The 22,140-nt window shown below is 44.7% G+C and overlaps 1 protein-coding gene and 1 pseudogene across 1 annotated transcript in view; one reads left to right on the top strand and one right to left on the bottom strand.

Moving 5' to 3' along the window:
- Positions 1–9,144, top strand: part of Mtap (methylthioadenosine phosphorylase) — a 42,097-nt gene extending 32,953 nt beyond the window's left edge. The window contains exons 7-8 of the mRNA XM_057785493.1: positions 4,050–4,172; positions 6,378–9,144. Of these exons, the coding sequence (XP_057641476.1) occupies positions 4,050–4,172; positions 6,378–6,416 (162 nt within the window). The 3' untranslated portion in view covers positions 6,417–9,144. The remainder of the gene's footprint in view (positions 1–4,049; positions 4,173–6,377) is intronic.
- An 11,345-nt stretch (positions 9,145–20,489) lies between these two features.
- LOC130884093 (40S ribosomal protein S2-like) lies at positions 20,490–21,322 on the bottom strand (annotated as a pseudogene).
- Positions 21,323–22,140: the final 818 nt, after the last annotated feature.

The raw sequence follows: 22,140 nt of genomic DNA, 5'->3' as shown, positions 1-22,140 counted from the left end.
CCCACACGCCAGAGGAGGGCGCCAGATCTCAGTACAGATGGTTGTGAGCCACCATGTGGTTCAGGACCTCTGGAAGAGCAGCCCGTGCTCTTAACCTCTGAGCCATCTCTCCAGCCCCAGGCCTCTTAATTCAAAAGCAAAAAAAACGTAACTCGTACCACAATTTGTACAAAGAAATGATATTTCTTACTGAATCTCTAGACTATTGTCATTTGTCTTTAATCACGTAATTTTTTAGCAGTTTGGTCAAATCAAGCCCCTTATAAACCTGTGTTGTATGTTAATGATAGGCCTGTAAAATCCTTTGTTTAGGTATCTTTTCCTGGATACTGATTTGAATTTGGCAGTCCCCCTGCCTCCGCCTCCCAAGTAGTTGGGATTACAGGCTCAAGTCACCAGGCCCTGCTGGGCTCTTTTATCCTTAGCTCCATACTTTTCTTAAAAGTGTTTTGTTTCACCTGAGAGACACAAGCTCGTTTGCCTGTCTCTCATCTAATCTTAGAGTAGAGAAGGAAAGGAAAATCTGAAAGAGTGTTGGAAGAGGTATAGAGGCGCGTGCGCACATAGAGGGCTGTGTCTCAGAGAGCTCCTGTTTCTCCATCTAGTTATACACAACAGAGCTCCACGTGGTCTTCTCATCTCTCTGCCCATGTGTACTTGTTGGGTAACATAAATGAATCCCTATTCTTTGGTTTTATCGCTGTGTATTTATAGGAGAGAGTTTTGAGGCTCTTAATAATAAAATCTCGGAGTCAGCTATCGGGGTGAGAGCTGGAAGATCCGAGAAGCAGAGCCCTCAGCCACTGGAGTTCTCACCTCTACCAATGCTCAGACCGAAGAGGGATCCTGTCTCTAAGAATCTTCAGACTGCGTGCTTAGACTGCGTCTGAGCTCCTGTCTCCTTCTCCGTAGTGCTGGGATTAAAGGTGTGAGCCAACACTACCCTGGCTGTTTCTCTTTGAGACTGGATCAATCCCGGGTAGCCCAGGATCCCTTGAACTCAGAGATCCCTCTACCCCTGTCTTGCAAGTGCTGGGATTAAAGGTGTGTGGCACCGCACTGCCTGGCCTCTATGGCTACCTAGTGGCCTAGCTCTGTACTCTGATCTCCAGGCAAGCTTTATTTGTTAGATGCCTGTATCTGGTTTGGCAGCTCCGTGGGCTACCCCAGCTTCCTGATGTGAAGAAGCTGCTTTCAATTAGTGGGAAACATTAGCTCGCGTCACTTCCTGACTGCAGTTTGCTTCCTGCCAGAAATGCCCTGCTCAGTCTCAAGCCTCCTCTAAGGTGCTTTATGCTAGATGAGGACCGCAAAGCAGAGGGCAAGTGCAGAAAGGCAAGTCATGTCAAGCGCCACAAGAAAGACATGCATAGACATGACATCCACTCAAACAACCATTCGTGTCATTGTACTTTAAACAGATGACAAGGTTCTGGAGTAGGCTAAAGTCTGATGCTCAACAAGTAACTGAACTTGTTTTCTCTGAAACGAAGCCAGGGCATGGAGTGGGGTGGTGACTTAGTTATTACTCTTGACATTTGGCGGCTCACTGGGAGAATGGACCAAAACATCTGATAGAAGAGCTTATGGGAAGAAAGATCCCAGCTAGTTCATGTGGCAGGCAAGACTGCCATAACAGTCTGCATGAAGCGGAGACCTAGACTGAACAAAGATGGAGCAGTACCTCTCCAAGGCTGGTATCCCAGGTACCTACAGTAGCCCATCAGGCCCAACCTTCCAAAGCACTAGTTTGCGACCTCTTTGGGAGGTAAACTGTCTTTTCACCAGGGTTGCCTAAGACCAGATATTTGCATAGTGATTCATAATGGTAGCAAATTACAGTTATGAAGTAGCACAAACTAGCTTTATGATTGGAGGCCACCACAACTCATCACTTAAAGAACCCATGATCTCCCAAAACGTGAGCCTGTGGGCATGCCATTCAGATTAGAAGTGGGGTAGTGCTGACTCAAGGGAGTGTAACCGATGACTGCATGGAGTGAGTGCAAAGAAAGTACCTTGTTTGTTATTACCAGTAACTGCATGGAGTGAGGGCAAAGAAAGTACTATAATAGCCTTTTAGGTTTGAGCTCCGCCTTTTAGGCTGTTTCTGTGAGTCACCACTGGGTCAGTAGTAGGAAGAGTATTTTGAATTAAAGTTAACAACGGGAACAAAAAAAAAGAGGTCAGAGTTTGGAAATTTTCGTGGAAATAAAAGGTCAGTCTCCAGCAGCCCTAAGCCCCTGCGTTTAAAGACTCAGCTTAAACGCATGCTTTGTGTGTGCCATGCTGTAGCAGGGCTTCTGCTGTCGGGCCCCTCATCTTCTCCCATGTTCGTAGAAGCCATCTGGATGAGGAGACACAAGGTGGAGAGTCATGTGTCCCTGGATCTTGGCTTTCTTGTAAGTGGAAGAAAGCAAGGCAGGGAGGGACTCTGGGCCTGAGGGTCAGCTTCCCATGTGAGTCAGTCGTTCATACACAGAGGTAGATGTTAGCATGAGCACGCAGGAGCCCAGCCACTCTCCAGTCGTCATGCCAGCTTATGCCCAGTAATGTTCATCTGTACTTCCATAGTTGTAATCCAGAAACGTTGTAGGAAGTAGTTGTAGGCTACTTAAATTATAATTATGTTATTTAATATGCTCAAGCAGAATTGTGGTTCCTAGTTAAATATCATAAGCAGCATGCTCATACATATACAACACACACACGTTTCTGAAATCCAGTTCAGGATCCGATTTACTCCGGGTTAGCATTCTACCACTGAGATACATCCCTAGAACCCAAAGTAATTCTTTTTTCTTGTAAAGAGACTAAGATGCCAAGCATAGTTGGTCCATGTGAATAGCAGCACCTGGTGGGGCAGAAGCAGGAGAATCCTGAGTTTGAAACCAGTGTGGGCTACATGGTGAGGGCCCACCTTGAAAAATAAAAATTTTAAATTAAAACGACTAAACAGAACAGGGAAAAAGAAGACCGAGGCCAAGGCCTCATCCTGTTGGGTCTCCCACACTCTGGGTTTCTAAGACTTCATCTTGATAGCAGGTGTGTCTGTCTTCCATATTGGAAGCTGGGTCTACGTATATAGAAGGGTGTTTTGTTACAGGAAACAATTTTCCGAGGTGGTTTGTCCTGGTTTGTTTAGTTTTTGACCTCTTGGGTTTAGGTGGTAGTGTTAACTTCCAGTCCACTAACTAGGAGTCATGCCAGTGATGGTACTTTGATTCTTTTTTTTTTTTTTTTTTTTTTTTTTTTTTTTTTTTTTTTTTTGTTAAAAAGTGCTTTTAGAATATTTAGCTCCTGTTTGGTTATCCAGTATAGCAAGTGTTAGGCTGGAATTTATTTTTCTGTGGACCAGGAAGGGTGGTGTTGGTGGCTGCTGCTTGGCATATGTGACATTTTCTCAGCTTTCCAGAAATAGAGTTGAGCAGCTGGAAGGCCTTTCCCCTAAGGTGGAGAATGTTGTTTGGGCCGGCGGGGAGTTGGGGAGTAGCATTTGGAGTAAGCAGACTTTACAACACAGGTTCTTTTGTCTGTTTAGGCAGCTATAAGAAAATCCCATTAAAAGTAGACGCAAGGCACGTCTTAGATACTTTCACAAGCTGCATAATAAACAAGAGTTTATACAGCTGAGAGGGTGAGTCCCAGGAAGGCAGGCACTGGAAGAGGGGCTGAGAACATCCATCCTGGTTTGCAAGAGTGAGGCAGAGAGCTGCAGTGCCCCCAGTGTCGGCCACGCCTTCCTCAGCAAGGCCACACCTATTCTAACCCAAATACTTCCAACTGGGAACCAAACATTCTAATATATGGGCCTGTGGGGCTCACTGGGGTACCAGACCCCATTCCTCAGAGCACTCCCTGACCTATTCAGCTCCCAAGTCCCCCTTCCTGACACTCACACAGATAACAATGATGTTACAACCAAGGACTAAGTTCCTAAAGATGAATTCGGAAGGGATATAAACATTGATACCATACAGCGAAACAGGGTAGGTTATTCTGCAAGAAGCAGTTCGTGCCAGTTAAATCCCGTGTTCTTCTTCCTCAAGGTGTCAGTGGATGGGGTTTTAAAGACCATGAAAGAAAATGCCAACAAAGCCAAGAGCTTACTGCTTACTACGATTCCACAGATAGGGTCTATGGAGTGGTCAGAAACGCTGCGAAATCTGAAGGTAAGTCAGTGGCCTTAGGCCTGTAAGCAGACAATCTGTGGCTCTAACCATCTTTCCCCTGGCTTTCACTTTGAATTTGGTCCGTCTCCTCGCGTAGTTTACACAAGACAGCTTGTTCTGTTTTCGGCAGACTTTCACGCCTTCAGTCAGTACCTGTTCCCTGTCCTTCACCTGAAAGCCTGAACCTGGGGTGAGAGTTTTGTTACCTAGTATCCCGGGTTCTCTACACGGTCCTGGTGTTATCTTTATGTCTTGGTTCAGAAGGCTAGTGTGCTCGCTGTATATGGTTTCCGGTGTTTTTCAGTGTGTTACTCTTAGGTAGGTTTGTACCGAGTGTAGACAGGCCTTTGCAGCCAGTACTTCTATATCAATAACAATGATGTTACAACCAAGACAATTAATTGTGATAAGCAGGCGACAAGTGGTAGATTCCGAGCTCATCAAGGATGTCATTTAAACTGACCAGGAAGCTTGAAAGGTGACATTTTTATAAGTGTTTTCTGTCTTGCATGGAAGGCGTCAGGGCAGCCAACATGAAGCCACCCTGCAGCTGGAAAGTGGCACCTGTGAACTGATACAAACAGGTTGCAGCATGCTACTATGACCTACTGTGACCGTAGGGTCTCAGACGTTAGGGATGGGAAAGTCAAGAATGTTCTAATTCATAGTGTCTTCCCTGAGAGGAGACGCCCCCGCTAGTTTCAACACTGGATACCTGGGAGATAAATGTTTATCTAATGACTACATAAATTTTCCTCCCAGAAAGTGTTCTGCCACAGTTGACGTGAAAAAAAAAGATCTTGTGACTATTCTAACGGGGGTGGGGAGAGGCACAAGATAAAAAACAATCTACCAGTTACAAGCTGGTGGTTTGAACTACACAGGTTCTAACAGACCAACCTGGTTCTAGCCACCTGACTGGGTTCCTCCGTGGCCAGTTCTGATTCAGTGTTGAACTCACATGATATCCAGTCGTGAACCTTCCTTAAAAAGAAACCTGAGGCAGGCTTGGACAGTAAAAATCAGTGATCTTCCGAAGATGAAGGTGTGTGGTTTTGTGAATGCGCACTTAAAGTGGGTTAATAGGTGTGGCGTTCATTAGGTGTCGGACGAGAGCTGAATAACTGAAGAATTGCCTGTGGACAAAATCGAGTGCTGTGGTCTCCATTCTGGAATAGTGAGGAACCCAGTACTAATGATTCTTACCCTGAATCATATCTGAAATGTGTACCTTTCCCTTACTAGTTCATGTCAGAAACATCAGTCAGTTTACTCATTGTGTGTCAAGCTCTAGATTAGAATAAAACTCAGCTGTAGGGCGTGGCAGTACATGCCTTTAATGCCAGCAGTTGGGAGGCAGAGGAAGAGAAAGCTCTGTGAGTTCAGGGCCAACCTGGTCTACATAGTGAGTTTCAGGCCACCCAGGGTGACAGTGAAATCCTATCTGCAAAAGAGACAAAACTCAGAAAAATACCCAGAGACTCCCAGTGATGCTGAAGAGCCCATCGTGTTGCCAGCTGAGACACATTAAAGCTTCACTGACTTCGCAGTGGCATAAGGATAAGGAGTGGGCTTGCCTGAATAACAGCTGAAGCTGGGAGAGGTGTATACAGTGTCCTGATGCCCAATGCAGTGGAGGGACATGTGTGATTCTCAGAGCCGTCTCTTGAGATGTGCAGTACTGACCTCACCTGTCAGCAAGAAAAGGAAGAGCCAAGAATTGAGAGTCACTGCTCAAGTCCCATATCTGGTTAGCGTTGTTGCTGTTTTGTTTTGTTAACGACTTTTCTAAAAATTTATTTATGCGTGTGTGTAGTCAGAGGTACACTTGCCACGGTGAGCGCATGGAGGCTCAAGGCCATCTTGTAGGAGCTGATTATCTTTCCACCACATGGGTCCCAGTGATTGAAGTCAAGCTTGCAGGCTTGGTGGCAAAGACCTTTACCCCCTCAGCCATTCCGCCCTCCCCAGTTAGTGGTTTTTAAATTTTGGTGAGCATGGAAATTACCTGGAGAGTTTAAGAAGTATGTGTCCTGTGAATCCTTACTAAACTCCGAATCTCAAGGCTCCTTCTCGTTGTTGTTTTCACTTGGAGAATCTCAGTGCTTTTTCTTCTTATTGTTTTGACTTGTTAGGAAGCCTTGGTAATTGGCATGATCTCTACTGCCTGTAGCTCATCATCTCTGCTGACTTTCTTCCTTTCAGAACATGGTCCAGTGTTCTGTTTTACCACCAAGACATTGAAACGGCATGGCCACCACGAGGAGACTTACTACTTCTAGTCTTTGGGAGATTTTGCTTAAACAAAAAATGGGAACGATACGTGGCCTTCGTTCCTTTTCCGGGAAAGAAGAGCATGTGGTAAGAAAGAGACATGTATCTCAAAGACTCCACTGAGATATGGACTCCTTAACAACAGCCTGCAGAAATGTAAGGGAACAAAGCCAAAAACCTTGTCAATCATTTCTCCTACTACACTGGCAACCATGAAGACTGGCGAGGATGTCCTTTTCCCCACACTGCTGATGACTGTGAGCTTGGAATGGGACTGGTTGTAAATTGGCACCATCCTTCTGGGAGGCAGTTCGGTACATTGCATCTCGGGCTTAAAAATACTGAATGCACTTTGGTATGCTGGGATTTCTCTTTAAGAAGTTATGGGAGATTCATTCAAAGAATCATGTAAAGAAGGCAAAATATTCTAAACAATATGGAAAAATTAGATGTACCATGTTCCTGTTATACTTAAGCTATGAAGCAATCAAGTAGAAATCATATTTTCTCATAAAGAAATGGTCACTTCATACTGTAAAATGAGGGGGAAAGGTATAAACATTTGTGATACGGTTTTTTGTTTTAAATGGTGTGTAAATGTACAAAAAAAGACTACAAGGGAATATATATAATCCTGCTACTGTATTTGTGAAGAGATGCTGGATAATTCTTACTTTCTTTTGATCTTTTTCTCTACTTTTTTTAAAAGTGAGTATAATCAAATAATAAAGTTGTAACACTTAAAGTGGACTTAGAGAAATCAAACTCTTTGAAACTCTTGGTGGGGAAACAAAAGATGTTTACAAAAGAAGCGCCGTGTGAATGTAGGATCTACAATCCAGATAGCACGCACACTCCTGCATGCCTGCACTCAAAAAAAAATACAAAGAAACCAAAACTTGCTGTGTGAGAAACATAGGTCTTTGTTTAAGATCACCACAGATACAACCACTCGGGACTGTGACTGAGGAGGCTGGTATTCACTGCTACGGTATGTCAAAGGCAAACTGCTTCAAGGATGGCTCGTGTGCCTCATTGCCGTATGTCAGATCATTTTTACACTGCCGTTTCTTTCTACTCCGTTTTGAGAGTTGACACATTATCAGTTGGCAGTGCTGTATTTTGAAAAAAAGGAAGGAACTGGAAGCCAAGTGTTTTGTTGTAGGATACATGGGCAATCATAGTGTTTTCCTCAAGTTACCGCTGTTACAGGTGCCCTGCGGCTCTTTTAAAGTGAGTGTGCTTGTGTCTGACGCTGACTTCAGGAAAGTATGCAGCTGATTGTAAGGTATAAATGAACCAGTTGCTCTAGCCGTCATGTTGAGCCCCTGGTAAGTGCCATTGTAACTTCGGGCCCATGTTGCGGAGCTTCCTGCTCTGGTTATTAACAATGCATAGAAACTTCGCGGGTCCTGACCGGGCTCTTGGTAGTTTTTACTTCCCTGGGGTGTGCCCGGTTGTCGAGTTGGGGAGTGGACGTTTTTCTTGTCGCCTCTGGTGTGGAAGAGTGCTTTTCCTCAGTGGCCTTTTCCAGCATCGTCATAAGCAGGCTGCTTCTTCCTGAATCCTTCTCTGCGATTGGAATTGCATATAAACTTACACTATCTACCTTCTTAGCTACTTAAGTGTCGCTGAAAATACATTTGTATTGTCTTTTCGGGTGTATTCAATACAAAACAATGGGTTTTATTCTGTCATTTTTATATACATATCATATGCATCGTCATTTATCCCACGTTATATTCTCTTGTGCTCCACCTCCCAAATAATGCTCCCCGTACTTTAATGTCATCTAATCTATATTCTGTATATGAGAGAAATGTGTTTGCCTTTCTAAGTCTGTCTGTCTTAGCATGGTGCTCTCCAGCTCCATCCATTTTCCTACAGGTTGAGATAATTCTTCTCTTTTTTCTGACTAAGTAAAATCCCAATGTGTATGCATACCAATTCCTTTATCCATCATTGTTGATGCACATGTTGGCTGATTCCTGATTTTGGCCGTTCTGAATAGTGTTTCAATAAACATGTGTTTGCAGACTTCTCAAATGACCAAAGTATGCTCCTGCTCTTGGGTTGGGTCTTGGCTATTGCTATTAGTATAGAAACTCCATTTGGGAAACCTCCACCTGAACCATTTCTGTCTGGTTGTCCTTTAGACAGATTCTAGCCCTCGGACTTCATCAAGGACATTTATTACTTGATCCATTGTGCTTTTATCTCAACTATTCCTTGCTCTTTGTTACGTCATTCCGGCACACAATTGCATCTACAATGAAGAGTGGAGAGTTTGCTCACTTTATCATTTTTACACAGTCCGGGATCCCAGCATAAGGATGCCCCCCCCACACACACACACACACAGTGAGTGTGTCTTCCCGCCTCTGTAAACCCAATCAGTATAATCTTTAACATGCCCAGAGTTCATCTCCTGGGCGACTCTAGATCTCATCAATTGACAACTAACGTTAAGCATCACAGCTATACCTGTTCTCCATTCTTTAGCTTCTATTTTTAGATTCTATTCAGGTTTTGACACCATCCCCCCCTCCTTTGTTCTACCTTCCCCTTTATCTAATCTGCTCACTCTCTGACAGCCCATCCTCTGTCCTTCCCAAACACTTCCTTCTCTTGTCACACTGTTACACTTTCCTGTTTCATTGTCCTTTGGTGTGGCTATCTTCACTTTCATATCCATAGATTCTCTCTCTCTCTCTCTTTTTTTTTTTTTTTTTTTTGCCCTGAGACAGGGTTTCTCCGTAGCTTTTTTGGTTCCTGTCCTGGAACTAGCTCTGTAGACCAGGCTGGTCTCAAACTCACAGAGATCCACCTGCCTCTGCCTCCCGAGTGCTGGGATTAAAGGCGTGCGCCACCACCGCCCGGCTGTATCCATAGATTCTTGACACAGTGACTAACGCAGAAGCGGTACTTTTTGTACTTCATAAATAATTGTGCAAGTCTATGAAATTTCAGCCTGATCATATTTCAGCCGTCCTTCCATTTCCAGCTGGAATCACTGGTTCCAGAACCCTGATCAGGTGTGCCCAGAGTAAATAGTTCATCCTGTGCATTTTCAGGCCACCTGGAGTCTGTGTTACCCAAGAACCATTTGTCATAATGTACAACATAAAGCTATGTACATATTCTGTCTTCCAAGTAGATAATGAAAAATTGGAAAAACAGGAATTCTGAAAAAGAAAATGGCTTAAGTATTAAGTAATAAAAACTCAATGAGTTATTTTATATATTCCCTGATTTTGAGTTTTGTGCCTACTAATATTGTCCTGCAATAAATGGATGAAGCATTTTCTTCCTTTTCAAACTCTGATGTTTAAAACTGTTCTTAATCCTTTGGTTATAGGTTTTGATCATTATTTTTAAAAAAGAAAAAACCCTCCTTCTTGAAGGCCTTGTTGGCCTCTTGTGCCCATAGTGGATCATCAGAATGTCATTTGTGTGTTTATACATTCACCTCCACGCACATGCATGTAGACTTTAGTGTGTGTGCAGGTGCACACATGCCACAGCAAGCATGTAGAGTCAGAGAAGAGCCAGTTCTCCTATCATGTGGATTCCAGGGATCAGACTCAGGCGGTCAGACATGGCCTGTCACATGTATCTTCAGCTTCATTTAGTTGGTTGTCTATCCCTTTGATACAGGGAAAGTCTCTATCCTCAACCTTCACCAAATGTTAATCACAGGCCTCACTTCTGTCATTTTTACGTATGAGCCAGATCTTAAGTAATTCTTTAAGAAAAACTCTTTGGTTTTGGCATGTTTTGTTTGGCCTCTTTTGTTGTTAAGCTAAAGAAGAAAAGGGTAAACTGCTTTCAGAAGCTGCCCTGTGCAGTATGCAGTGAGCATTAACCACTTTTTCTCCTGTCTCTCTTACATATTTGAAGACAGTGATTGAGTAGGAACCAGAGTCTCAACAATAGGCTTGGAGGCAGTCCAGGATGTGCCTGCTCTCGGTGACAATTCAATTCATGACAAGAGATTATGGTGGATACTTCAGTGGAGAGGCATAGAGCCCCTTTGATCTCTCACCAATCCATAGCTGACTGTTGATGGGTCCAGTCTTGTGTTGGTCCACATTTCCCCACCCTTCTAACACAATTATCCCTGAGCCTTAGAGATAGTGATGTGTGATGTAAGTGTTCTCTTTGGGGCTGAACGTTCAACTGTCACTTCTCAGTACCTTGAGCCTGACCCAGTTGAATATCTCAAAGCTCATCATCATATTGATGATTCTGATTAAATCCTGGCTCTCAGACCAAAAAGGAGGCCATAGTTTTATAGGAGTGGAGCGAAAGGTGATGAGAGGCAGATTGGAGAAGTTGGGGGTACAGTGATCAGAACGTACTTTATGTGTATGAAATTGTCAACAAATTCAATAAAGGTTATAATGGTGCCCTGGTGTGACAGAAACCAAAAATTCATCTTTTCCAGTATGTTCGGTCTCTTCACATTAGCCAGTTGTTCATGTTGGTATCTTACTGTTTGCCAGAACCCTATTCTTTTTTTTCAATTTGTATCTTGTTAATTTGGTAGAGTTACAGAGTAAAAAATAGTATTTGTGTTCATGAAGTACCCAGAATAGAACAAACTGGGGTTTCCAGTTATTAGATTTTGAGTTGTCCAACATATGCATTAGTCTTAAGAACAACTGTTAAATTTTGAAAATGAGTCCTCCCAAAATGCACGTGTAGAAAGTTAATTCATTGTTCAGTGGTATCAAGGAATGAAGAGATGTTAGGTCATGAAGGTCCTTAGACACCCCAAAGGGCTCTAAATGCCCCCTTCAACCCTGTGAGAACATGGCTAGAAGACTCCATTTTATGAAGCAACAAGAATCTTGATATTGGTCTTCACCTCTCCAAAACTATGAGCAATACACTTTTATTTGTGTTCTCATGTGCAGTATTTTGTTATAACAGCCCAAATGGACGAATCCAGCAGCCAACAAAAAAGTTGCACATCAGTCAGTTTAATCTGAATAGTCATGGAAAGAAATAGAGCTGTAGTTACAGTCCTGTTTCACAGAATTCATCAGGTGTTGGCCTCATGAGGCACAGTGTAACTTCCTGAGCCTAACTCGAGTTTGACTACCAGTCTCTGGCCAGAACTTCCACATATGGGTGACTCAGCACAGCCCTACCTAAACCCGCCTCTGCCCAATCACCAGTAATGTGGCAGGACATTATTGGCCCTTATTCCTTTCTCCACCTCACCCCATCCCAAGACTCCCACCTCCTATCTCAGCCCTATATAAATTCCTGCCTGAAGCAATGAAACGAGATCCTGACTCTCCAGTGTGTTTCTGGAGGGGGTGAAGAATATGGGTCCTCGACATTCACTATCCCGCTCAGCCCTATCTGCTGGAGAACCCTGCAAACAGGGAACTGAAAAAGAACTTAAGAAACTAGACATCGAAATACCAAGCAATCCAATTTAAAAATGGGTACAGATCTAAACAGAATTCTCAAAGGAAAGATCTCAATTGGCTAAAAGACATTGAAGGAATTCCCCCAATATCCTTAGTCACCAGGGAAATGCAAACCAAAATGACACCGAGTCTTACACCAGTCTTAATTGCTAAGATCAAAAACACAAGTGGCAGCTTATGTTAGACAGGATGTGGAGTAAGCAGAACACTCCTCCAATGCTGGTAGGAATGCAAACTTGTACAGCCACTTTGCAAATCAGCGTGGCAGCTTTTCAGAAAATCGGGAATTACTTACCTCGAGACCCAACAATACCATTCTTGAGCATATACCCAAAGGATGCTCAATCCTACCACAAAGACACCTACTCAACTATGTTCCTAGCAGCATTATTCATAATAGCCAGAACCTAGATGTTCCTCAACCGAAGAATGGATAAAGAAAGTGTGATACATTTACACAATGGAGTACTTCCTATTTAGATTATAAAACCAATAACATCATGACGTTTACAGGCAAATGGATGGAACTAGAAAAAAAAAATCATCCTAAGTGAGGTAACCCAGACTGGAAAAGACAAACACAGTATTACTCATAAGTGGATACTAGATGCAAAGCAAAGGATAACCAGACTACAACCCACAGCCCCAGAGACGCTAGGTATCAAGGGGGACCCTAAGAAGGGCATGCATTGATATCCCTGGGAAGGGGAAATGGATGAGATCTCCTGAGTAAACTGGGGGTGGGGAAGGTTGAGGGGAGGCAATGGAGATGAGAACATGAGGGAATGGAATGGTTGAGCTGCAGGAAGGACAGTGGGAGAGCAATGAGAGCTGGATAAAGGGAGTCTTTAAGGGGTTAGGGGGAAACCTGGGGCTAGGAAAATTCCTAGGAATCCACAAGGATGACCCAAGCTAAGACTTGTAGCAGTAGTGAAGAAGGTGCCTGAACTGGCCCTCCCCTCTAATCAGATTGTTGACTACCCTAACTGTCATCATAGAGCCTTTATCCAGTAACTGATGGAAACAGATGCAAATTTCCACAGCCAAGCACCAGGCTGAGCTCTGGGAGTCCAGTCGAAGGATGGAGGGATTATATGAGCAAGGAGGGGTCAAGATCACGATGGGGGCCTTGCCGGGCGTTGGTGGCACACGCCTTTAATCCCAGCACTCGGGAGGCAGAGGCAGGCGAATCTCTGTGAGTTCAAGTCCAGCCTGGTCTACAAGAGCTAGTTCCAGGACAGGCTCCAAAACCACAGAGAAACCCTGTCTCGAAAAACAAAAAAACAAAAAAAAAAAGATCATGGGGAAATCTGCAGAGACAACTGAGCCACGCTTGTAAAAACTCATGAACTCTAGACCAACAGCTGTGGAGCCTGCAAGGGACCAAACTAGGCCCCTTGCATGTGGGAAACAGTTGTATAGCTTGCTCTGTTTGAGGGGCCCCTGGCTGTGGGACCAGGAGCTATCCCTGGTTTATGAGCTGGCTTTTTGGAGCCCGTTTGCTACTTTAGGATGTCTTACTCCACCTTGATGCAGGGAGGAGGGGCTTGATCCTGCATCAACTTAATCTACCTGGCTTGCTTTGTTTACTCTCCATGGGAGGCCTTACCCTTTTAAAGGAGTAGTTGGGAGAGGTGGGAAGGGAAACTGGTTGGTATGTAAAATGAATAAAAAATTAAATAAAAATTCAACAATAAAAAATGCCTTACAGGCTTGCCTACAGCCAGATCTGTATATACACACACATATATACATATACATATATATACAATATATATATTTATTGATTCTATGGAAATTTCACATTACACCCCAATCCCACTCACCTCCCAGTCCCTCCATATCCACCCCTCACCCCAGCAGCATCTCTCCCAAAAGAATGTCCCCAAATTTAATTCAAAACAAAATAAACCAAAAAAAAGAGACCTTACACCATCTCTCCAACACGTCTTTATTCATTCTGTGTCATCGGGAGCTGCAGAATGTCACGCAGTATATATTCTCTTTTGTCCAATCGGCCCACCCACAAATGTTCATTGCTATGCATCATTAGCAATGGTTCAGGGCCTCTGGCCTCTCTGGCACACGTCATCACCAGACCCTCACTGAAACTCCTCTCGGATATCTGGCTGTTGCCCTGAGTCATGGGGATCACGCGGCTATCAGCTGTTGTTCCACAGGGCCGCTCCCCTCACAAGCTACAGCAGGTCATCGATGGGGGAGATATTAGGGTGGGCCCTCACCTGAGGCCCAGGTGGTAGCCGAGCTGGTCATTCTGGGATACTAAAACTGCCCCACTCAGGTAAGGGGTGGAACCAGCTCTCCCAGGCCCCTGTCATCAGGGGTCAGCTCTCACACGGTAAGGGGCGAGGCCAACTCCCCAGAGTGCTGAGGTGGAGAGGGAACTTCCCCATGAAAGGCAGGGCCAGCCTCCCACTGTGGTGTCCAGTGAGGGAAAAGGCCGGGTATCCCAGGGCCAGTGAAGGGTGGGGCAGGCTCAGCATGGTCCTCCAATTTCAACATGCATGCTTCCTATGACGCCCTGTGGTAACAGAGGCCATGGGCATCAACACAGACCACAGCTGCAGCAGAACCATGGACCCAGCTACAGACCTTGGCAGCAGCTCAGGCCCAGATGTCACCATGACCCCAGTGGCAGTGCAGGACACCTAGATCAGTATGGCCTCAGCAGCAGCGTGGCTTTTGAACAACAACATGATTTCAGGTGACTGGCCAAAACCTTCGATGGTATCAGGAGCCACAGACCCTGGCTATGGTAAGGCCACAGACTTGACCTTTGGCAGTAGCCCAGGCCCAGACAGCACTGTAGCCCCTGGTGGCAGTACAAGCCACTCAGATCAGCATGGCTCTGGTGGTGGCATGGTCCTTGGACACCAACATGGCCACAGGTTATGGCCTAGATCCTGGGCTTCTGTGTGGCTTTTGGTGGCAGCATGAATCATAGACATCAACACAGACCCTGGCTGTGGTAGGGGCCATGGACCCAGACATGGCCCTCAGTTGCAGTCCAGGCCTGGATGTCACCATGGCATCTTGCAGCAGCCCAGGCCACTGAAATGTGTATGGCCCTGGCTGCAATGTGATCCTCAGACACCCACCTAGCCTCAGGTGATTGCCCAGACCCCAGGTATTTGCACAGCCTTTGGTGGTAACAGGAGGCACATACATCAATACAGACCTTGCCTGCAATAGAGTCACGGACCCAGACATGGCCATTGGCAGCAGCTTGGGTCTTGATATCATCAAGGCCCTAGATGGCAGCACAAGCCACTCATAATCAGCCTGGCCCCGGTAGCAGCACAGCCCTTAGATACTAACATGGCCGCAGGTGGCAGCCCAGGCCCCAGGCATCCTTGTGGCCTTTGGTGTGTCAGCACAGATCCTGGCTGCTGTAGGATCAGGGACCCAGACATGGCCCTTGGCTGGAGTTCAGGACCCGATATCACCCTCACTTCTTCAGTTCTGCCTCTTACAACAGCACAGGAACTATTCCGCTTCTCTTTTCCCTCCCGTTTCTCCATTGTTCATTCTGACGGCACCTTCCCACCCCCATGTCACGAGGCTCTGAGTCTGTGGAGGCCTTCAGCCAGCCCGGAGTGCAAGGGCCCAGACTGGATCATGAGTCTTTCACTTGCCTGAGCCAGACGGCACCAGGAAGACCCCTATAGCCAAATCTTACGGAAGCATCTTCCCACCTGAGGTTCTCTCCTCTCAGATGACTATAGGTTGTCAAGTTGACAATGAACTAGCAAGCACAGGTGGAAAAATTATAAGAGCCAGAATGGCAGAAAGTCTGCTGTGAAACAGTCTCTCCTAAAACAAAACAAAACGGAGAACAAAGGAAACAGCAATGGCAACATCAACAGACATATTAATGTGGACAGAAGAGAATCTGTGGACGGATACCAGCCCGAGACAAGGAATTACAGGCAGCTAGTGACTGCTAAGGGAGGAAGAATGAGCCCCACACAGGGATGAGACTCCTTGTTGTCCAGTACAGAGTAGTGACAGTGGTGAGTCCTGAAACTATATACCCACAAACAACACAAATGAACTCAACAGACTGTATTTATATATACTTGTACGTATACATACCTACATGCATATAAATGTATATAGCAACAATGAAAGGAGGTTTGAGAATTGGGGGAAACAGAGAGGTTGGAGGGACAGCAGCTAAGAGGAGCTGGAGGAGGAAAGGAAATGTAATCCTATTTCTTTTTCTTTTTTTTTTTATATTTTAATTAAAATACTTTAAATGGGGGGGTGATATAATGGGGCTGGAGAAATGCCTCAGTAGTTAAGAGTTTGATTCCCAGCATGCACTTCAGGTGACTTACAACCTCCTGTGCCTCTGCTTCCAGGAGATCGGACACCCTCTTGTGAGTGCTACAGATGACTTCCCACATATGGTGCACACTCACACAGAAACATAAAGATACATCTTAGATGGTGTGATGGTTAACTTAGCTTGATTTTTTTTAAAAAGAATTCGAGGATATTAGTTGTCTTAGGATTTCTATTGCTGTGAAGAAACAGCATGACCATAAAGGAAGTTAAGGAGAAAAGGGTTTCTTTAGGTTACACTTCCACATTGCTGTTTAACTACTGAAGGAAGTCAGGACAGGAACTCAAACAGGGCAGGATGCTGTGGGACAGTGGTCTTGTGCTCTGTCACTTGTATTGTTCAAGGCCACCCTGGGCTAGACTGAATCTGTCTAAAAGAGAAACAGAGATCACACAAAGGTGATCCCAGCACTTGGGATCACATGTCTTTAATCCCAGCACTAGGGAGGTGGCGACAGGCGTGATATGACTGGGTAGAAAAAGAAATATAAGACATTGGGGACATGACCTCAGATTCAGTCTGAAGTTTTGGAGAGAGAGAGAGAGTCTGAGGATTCAACGAGAGAATATTCAGTCTAAGAATTTTTAGGCACAGGATCTCCCCTTTGGCCTAAGGATTCAGCAGAGGTAAGAACTTATGACTGGGTGCTTCTCTGATCTTTCAACATTAACCCCTGTATCTGACTCTGGGTTTTTATTAAGACCAATAGAATTTGTGCTATATTTATTTTCTAACCACAATACAAACTAAACTTTAAAAATGAAAAAAAAAATGTAGGTAAGTCTTATCATTTGAAATTTTACAGAATCCACCAGAAGAAATACAGACAGACTCAGGCTAAGCCCCTGGGGACATTCACTGGAGCCTCTTTCAGGGTTGGTCTTGAGATAAAGTTAGTCCCCCTGGTGCAAACAGAAACTGCCATCCCCACTGCTATGCCTGATAGTCTTTCAAATTCTTTTCCATGTTGCTGGATGGTCAAATCCCACCTGCCAGTTACTGGCAGGCAAGATTAAACCGTGTGCCGGTACCTGTATTGGCTTTGGTAAATTACCCTAACAAAGAACTTAGGGGACACGGGTGGTTTTGGCTTATTCTTCCTAGGGTATAGAGTTCTTCATGGCAGCCACTGTGGAAGGCAGGCATAGTGGTAAGAGCAGGAAGCTCTGGTTCCATTTTATCCACACTCAGGAAGCAGAGAGTGAATGGGACATGGGGACAGGCTATAAAAATTCAAGACCCACCCCCTGTGACTTACTTCTTCCTGTTAGGCTCCACACCTAACAATTGCACAATCTTCCCAAATAGCACCATCAGCTGGGACCAAGTGTTCAACACGGAAGCGCACACAGGACAGCTGATGTATACACTGATATTTGTAAGATGAGAAGCTTAACAAATTTGTTAGGTTTGAATGCACCTGGCCTCATCTGATCTCAAAAGCTAATCGGGATAGCACTCTGCTCTGAGAAATTTCCCAGACATGTAATGTATTTATAGAGCACTCAAAATGCATGACAAATGTCCTGATAATTACCATACATACATAATTCACTTCTAGGTGGGTTATATAATCAATGAAGTGAGTTGGGATTACAAACTGTTACTTGTACAAATATGGACTTTTGAACCTAACTATATTTTAGCCAGTCACATAGTAATAACCTTGTATTTATCGTCTAGTTTTAGCAATAGCATTTAAAACAGGTTTCTGGGATCAATTTAAATATTTGCACGAGTGGGTAGAGTAAAAATTCTTTCCGAATTCATCATCTAGAACAGCAAATGATTAGGGCTAAGAAAAAAAAAGCATAACACACCCTACTTACTTTAAAATAAATTATCTATGACATGAGTACACATTTAAATTCCCACCAAAAGTATTTCTTAATCTTTATTTTATGTATATGGGTACTGTGGTGTTTGAACATGGCCCACATAGGTCCACAGGGGATGATGCTATTAGAAGGTGTGGCCTTGTTAGAGTAGGTATGGCTTTTTTGGAGAAAGTGTGTCACTATGGGGGTGGGCTTTGAGGTCTCAGAAGCTCAAACTCAAGCCAGGCCTAGGGGCTGTCTCTTCCTGCTGCCTACAGTCCAGATGAAGAACTTTCAGCTCCTTCTCCAGCACCATGTCTGCCTGTATACCATCATGTATCCCGCCATGACAGTAATGGAATTAACCTCCAAACTGTAAGTCAGACGTAATTAAATGTTTTCCTTTATAAGAGTGGCTGCAGTCATGGTGTCTCTTCACAGCAATATGACTCTAAGATAGGTATTTTGCCTGCATATGAGTCTGTACCACATATATGCCTGATGGGCAGAAGCCAGAAGAGGGCATTGGGAACCCGGGAGCTGAAGTTAAAGACTGTTGTCTGTAGTGATATTTCATTTGTATTTTAATAAATAAAGCTTTCCTGAAGATCAGAGAGTAAAACAGCCCCACTGGTCAGCCTTACAGATCAGGCAGTGGTGACACACACCTTTAATCCCAGTAGCCACACTAGTTTGCCATAGAAACCAGGCGGTAGTGGTGCATGCCTTTACTCCCAGCACTGGAGAGGAATATAAGATTGAAGGAGACACCTCACAGACTCAGCCTCATTCTGAGATTTCTGGAAGCAGGATCACCATTTAGACTGAGGCAGAGGTAAGAACCAGTGGCCGGCTGTTTTGCTTTTCTGACCCTTCAGGTTGAACCCCAATATCTGTCTCTGGATTTTTCCTCATCCTGCCACAGTTGTCAGTCGCCATGTGGGTGCTGGGAATCTATCCAAGACGCCTGACAGAGCAGCGCCGCTCTTAACTGCCGAGTCATCTCTCAGGCGCCAAGACATAAAAATGTAAGTGATACAAATGCATATGGACAGATAATTAAAATGGTAAACTGCAAGCATGATAGAAAAGCTATGCTGAAGATGAATTCACTAAAGCACAAATATCCTCAGACAGGATTCTGCTGCTTTCTCCCCAAGTACAGTGACTAAAAGGATGGTGGATTTGGGTGCTGCCTGTTTCTCAGGTGTTGGGTGCTGCCTGCTGCCTTAGATTTCTATCATACACCATTTTAGAAGGTGTTAGTATAGGGAAACAGGCCTGCCCCTGGCCTGCCCCTGATCTGGAGACTTGGGAATCCTTGCACCTCTGACTCAGCATTAATGGCCAAGTATTACTTCGGGCCACGTTGTACTTTTCCAGTAGCTCCCAGCTCATGTTCTAAGACCCTGTAAACGCCCGCCCCTCTGCTCATCCCATTGCCATCTCTCTTCTGTCTCAGTGGTAGCCGTCATTCTGTGCCTTTCTTCAGTAAATTTCATGTGTGACGTTTGTTGTGTGGTGTGACTTCCTGGTATCCCTTGGCTCCAAACTGCCAAGATGCTGGAAAAACCCTTTCAACTATGTTTCGAGTGTTATTGCCAGGTATCACAGGTAAGGAAGGCATGTGTAGACTTGCTTCAGAATGGTAATGTTTGGATGTTATGGTTGTTATTCTGAAACATTTAAGTCAGAGGGAGAATGAATATATCTCAGCCCCAATTTTGCACCAGTATCTAGAATATTCTTGATGATAATATGAGACATGGAATTTAAAAACTGACCTGAGATGAATAACTGGATAGGGAAGAGGTGAAGAGCCCTGACCAGAACCACCAGGCAAGGAAAGTCCTTACAGCTGTATTCACTGCTGCCACCTCCCCAGGGCACTCAGGACTCCTCTCTGCACCTTTCTCCATTGCTCTTGCCCGAGGAGCCACGGGCACTGTACATGAGTCACTGTCTATCATGAAAACAAGAGAGTTATCCGATGCATGAGATTGCTTAGTCGTTCGTTGTGTAGCGTGTTCCTCCACATTACAACATTCTCTCCAACTTGAAACATTTCCTCCAGGAGGGGAGAGGAGGTCCATGAGCTCCCCTGGTAAACAGGAGGTAAACAAAAGGTCACATGTTTAGAAGAACAAAATCTAGAAAGACTCTTGATCTTGATCTTGAGACTGGTGCAATTATTACTTCTTTGGTGTCATAAGCTCCCTTTCTGGATGAATACAGTTTTGTGTGTGTATGTGTGTTGTATAACCCTGGGAAAAGTCTGTCACACAACACTAATGCTCAGTAATAATTTTTAAAAGAATAATGCTTTTATTAGTCCTTTGAGAATTTTATGCAATATTTTTTTTTATTTTTTTTAACAGACTTAATTCACTTTTATTTTTCTTGTATAAAAACCCTATGTGGTGGCCACAGCTGGAGCCTGGGTCCTCTGAACAAAGACTCTGGTGTGGGTTTTCACAAGATGGTCAGTGAATTCCTGATAAGGAGACTTGGTGAACACAGTCTCTTTCTAGAGGTGGGGGCAGTGGGGGGGGGGTTCCGGCGCTTGGTTCCGGCTCCTACTCCAGCGACTAGGCTCCTTTCCTGACGGTTGATGTTTCGTGAGTTTTACCCCTCAAAATAAATACCCCTTTAAATCCTAACTGGTGTGGGATTATTTCGTGCCTTACAGGGGTTAGGTAGCTGTAGGTTTTAGAGATGGCATCAAAGGTGGCCTTGGCAAAGTTGCCCAGGGTGGCAGTGCAGCCCCTGGCTGATGTGTAGCAGTTATCAATGCCAGCCATCATCAGCAGCTTCTTGGGCACAGGAGCGGAGACTATGCCAGTGCCTCTGGGGGCAGGGATGAGACGCACCAGCACAGAACCACAGCGGCCTGTCACTTTGCAGGGAACAGTGTGGGGCTTGACAATCTTGTTCCCCCAGTAGCCTCTCCACACAAGGACAATGGAAAGCTTGGCCAAGATGATGGCCCCTCGGATGGCAGTGGCTACCTCTTTGGAGCACTTAACACAGAGACCTACATGATGATTGTACTCCCCAATAGCCACGAAAGCCTTGAACCTGGTCCGCTGGCCTGCCCTAGTCTGCTTCTGCACCGGGCATGATCTTCAGAACCTCATCCTTTAGGGAAGCTCCCAGGAAAAAGTCAATAATCTCAGACTCCTTAATGGGCAGGGAGAACAGGTAGAGCTCCTCTAGAGACTTGATTTTCATGTCCTTAACCAGGCGGCCCAGCTTGGTGATGGGAATCCACTCCTTGTCTTCAGCTTTACCTCCGCGAGCCCTGCAGCCTCACCCTTGACCACGCGGCCTCGACCATGGCCGTGGCACCTCAGATCGCTGCTGAATCCTCTGCGGAAGCCTCCATGGCCTCCTAATCCTGGGCCCCCGGGTCCTCTGGGCCCTCCCACTGCACTGGCGTCACTCGCCATTTGGTGTTTTCCAGAAGAAAATGAAGCTTTTTTTTTTTTTAATTTTTGAAATTATAATATAACTACAATATTTTCCCATAACTGCAATATTTTCCTCTTCCCTTTCCTCCTTTCAAACCTACCACATACTCTTCTGTCCTCGCCTTCAAACTCATGACATCTTTTTTTTTTTTTTTTGTTAATCGTTATGGCATAAGTATATGTATATGCATGTATTCCTGAATATAACCTGTTCAGTCCATACAGTGTTATTTATATGTGTGTTTTTAGGACTGTTTAACAGTGGATAATCAATTGATATGGTTTTCCCAGTGAAGACCACCTTTCCACCTTCTTGCTTTATCCAGTTTTCTATAGTTCTTTGTGTATAGTTGAGACCTCGTGGACTTTTCCTTGTCTACTTTGGCGTGTCCACTGGTGACATTGTTCAGTTCATTTGGGGGCAGTCATATTGATAAGGATTTATGGTTGTAGCTTCTGACATTACCTTAAATAAGGGAGTGTTTTGTAGATGTTTTCATGGGGACTGGGCTTCACATCTTTGCATTTGGTTATGGTTTTCTTTAATGATCTCCATCTCTTTCCTTGATTTGGGGTTAAGACTACACTTACTTG

This window comes from Chionomys nivalis, chromosome 11, assembly GCF_950005125.1.
Source record: "Chionomys nivalis chromosome 11, mChiNiv1.1, whole genome shotgun sequence".
NCBI lineage: Eukaryota > Metazoa > Chordata > Mammalia > Rodentia > Cricetidae > Chionomys > Chionomys nivalis.
The sequence above is the reverse complement of the archived record's forward strand: the minus strand, read 5'-3'. Positions and strand labels throughout refer to the sequence as shown.